Source organism: Arachis ipaensis, chromosome B04 (genome assembly GCF_000816755.2).
Source record: "Arachis ipaensis cultivar K30076 chromosome B04, Araip1.1, whole genome shotgun sequence".
Lineage (NCBI taxonomy): Eukaryota > Viridiplantae > Streptophyta > Magnoliopsida > Fabales > Fabaceae > Arachis > Arachis ipaensis.
The window spans coordinates 13,468,975-13,471,838 of record NC_029788.2 but is presented as its reverse complement, the minus strand read 5'-3'; the positions used below and the strand labels follow the sequence as shown (position 1 = coordinate 13,471,838).

Below are 2,864 nucleotides of genomic sequence, written 5' to 3'. Positions count from 1 at the left end.
CTGCTCTATCCGAAATGGGATACAAGAAAAAGAGGATTTATGTTCTTCTCTGCTGTGTATCTACGATCTTAAACAAGACTTGGGGACCAAGTTGGTTTTCAAGGGCTCAGATCAAGTTGACCTTTGAAAGATTTCTATGGTTGCTGTTTCATGACTTTCGGTCAAGATGAGGAAGTCAGAGGGAAAGTTTCTTCTCTAAGGATTAAGGTGAAAAAGTGATTCTGTGGGTTGGTGAAGCTCAAGGCTCAAGGTGTTGACCTTGGAAGAAGAACCCAGCAACATGCAAGGAGATAAAAAAAAAGGTTTGCTGTTCATTCAGAAACCAAGGAGAGAAAACCAGAGTGTGAGAACAGTGTTCTGTTTAGAAGTTTCTCTACTTGGATAATGCTTTCTTTCAAAGAAGCATTCGGCCAATACTGAAGAACTGTATCTGAGGTTTGCGAATCTGGTTTTGCACATAGCAAAGAGGCTGCTGATGAAGTCAATCTCCTTCATGTTTTACTGATTGTAATGTGCTTTTCTAAGTTTATCTTTCTGTAATTTTTTGTGAGAAAAGGCATTGTGAGAAAGATTCTGAAAAAGCCATGAGTGGAAAAAGGCTGAGAGAAACACTTGAGAGAGAAGCCTAGAGTTTATTTCAGATTTCTATAGGTTGATTAAGTGTCTTGTATCTTGTACCTGTTGGGCATCCCTTTCTTAGTTGGGTTAGCACTAAGAGTGAATAGTTAGGTATTAGCATAGCCAATGTCAAGTTAGGTTAGAACTTGAGTGTGAAAGGATTGGGTCAATTCTGTAAAATTGGTGTATGTAATACTGTTAACTATAGTGAAATTCTTCCATAGTTGTGGAGGAGACTGGACGTAGGTTGCATAGCACAAGGCAACTGAACCAGGATACATGCTGGTGTTAGCTTTTCTCTTCTCTGTTGTGTTCTGTTTTCTGATATTCATGAGACAAAAATAAATTGTCTCATAAATTTCTGCTGCTGAGTACAAACAGAATCAGAATTGAAAGTTTGTTTTAAAAGGATAATAACAGCAACTTAAAAGGAAGGCATAGATTCAACCCCCCTTCTCTAAGCCTACCACAACCTTCAATAATGCCTCCAGGTTTTCAGAGCAAACATAACCAGCAACAAGTTCTAAATTGTGAGTCGGATAGTTCATCTCATACGACCTTAATTGCCGTGAGGCATATACTGCAACATTTTGGTGCTGCATCAGAATACACCCTAAATCCTTTAATGATGCATCATAGTACACTTCAAACAGTTTACTTGGCTCAGGGAATACTAACACGGGTGCAGTAGTCAACCTTTGCTTCAATGCTTAAAAACTCTTTTCGCACTCCGAAGTCCAGACAAAAGGCATATCCTCCCTAATCAACTTAGTTAAAGGTAAGACGAGCTATGAAAATCCTTTAATGAATCTCCGATAATACCCCACCAAACCTAGGAAACTCCTGATCTTTGTCGCTGAAGTTGGTCGCTCCCATTTCGTCACTACTTCTACCTTAATAGGATCTATGGCTATTCCCTGCTTGCTCACTACGTGACCGAGGAACTTCACCTCACTCTTCCAAAACTCACATTTAGATAACTTAGCGTACAACTTCCTGTCTCTCAGAATTTGCTGCACAGTTCGCAAGTGATCAGCATGCTCCTCCTCAGTCTTAGAGTAAACAAGAATATCATCAATGAAGATAATGACAAACTCGTCCAGGTATGGCTGGAAAATCCTGTTCATATAATCAATGAATACTGCCGGAGCATTGGTTAACCCAAAAGACATCACCGTATACTCATAATGACCATAACGTGTCTTGAAAGCAGTTTTCGGAATATCTTCATCTCTAACCCTTATCTATTTTAAACCTAACATCACTCCAAACCGATCCACCCTTCTAAGTTAACTAAACATTACTCCGTCTTAACAACAAATAGCCTTCGACCAGTCATCGACTTGGGCTTTACAATTATCAACGCGCGTCTTATATTACGAACGAATATCACATATTAATAATATGCAAGGAAGTTCGAAATTCAACTGCTAATTTATGACTACCTCGGGTCTGAGAATCAAATTCGACTGCACCCCGGCGTTTCCTGTGTGAACAGTCTCGAGCCACATGCCCCGACTTCCCGCACTTGTAGCATTCACCTAGCCCGGCCCTATGTGGCTCGTCTGAAGCAGTCTCTCCATAGCCTTCCTGTAGCATCGCCCACTTCGTGGAGTAATTTTCTGCGAATAGACTCTTCTTAACCAATTTAGTGAAATTCGTTAACCTTTGCGGATACACGTAGTTAAAGATGTCTCTCCTAAGTCCTTTCTCATACTGAGCACACTTCCACTCCTCATAATCGGCTGGATTTCCTTGAAAAACTCTTGAGAGACGGCACAGGTTGTCGAATTCACGGGTATAGTCAGCAACAGCCATATTCTTTTGCTTCAGCTGCATTAACTCCAACTCCTTTGCAGTGCGAAGTGCATGCAAGAAATATTTTCCGTAAAATTCCAAGGGACATCTGTTAACTCTATTTACAAGGTATGACATAACTCTTGCCACCATTTCTGAGCATCTCCCTCCAACATGTGGGTCACTATTTCCACTAACTGTACTTCAGGAACGTGCTGAGTGTACAAAAACCTCTCCACATCTCGAAACCACCGATCAGCCTCCAACGCATTGACATTTCCATTAAACTGAGGTGGACCACTCTGGAGGAAATCAGTAAGGGTCATAGATCTGTAGTATTGACCTACATTGCTTGTACCAGCACCCGAACTTCCATCTTGAGGTTTTTGCATCGGTTCGGGCCTAAGATTTTCCCTCTGGGGACCTCGCTCGGATCCGCGAGACGCCAT

General features: G+C 41.4%; 1 protein-coding gene across 1 annotated transcript; it reads right to left on the bottom strand.

Annotated features, from left to right (window-relative positions):
- On the bottom strand, window positions 2,008–2,864 carry LOC107636054. The gene is made up of 2 exons (XM_016339590.1): window positions 2,614–2,864; window positions 2,008–2,524 (listed from the first exon to the last, which is right to left on the bottom strand). The coding sequence occupies exons 1-2, from the start codon at window positions 2,862–2,864 to the stop codon at window positions 2,008–2,010; spliced, it is 768 nt and encodes a 255-aa protein (XP_016195076.1).

Excerpts from the sequence above, each read along its gene's own strand:
- LOC107636054 (XM_016339590.1), bottom strand. The coding sequence starts at position 2,864 with ATGGCGTCTCGCGGATCCGAGCGAGGTCCCCAGAGGGAAAATCTTAGG. Across the intron at positions 2,525-2,613 it reads CAGCACGTTCCTGAAGTACA|ATGTCCCTTGGAATTTTACG; the intron begins GTTAGTGGAAAT and ends TAGAGTTAACAG.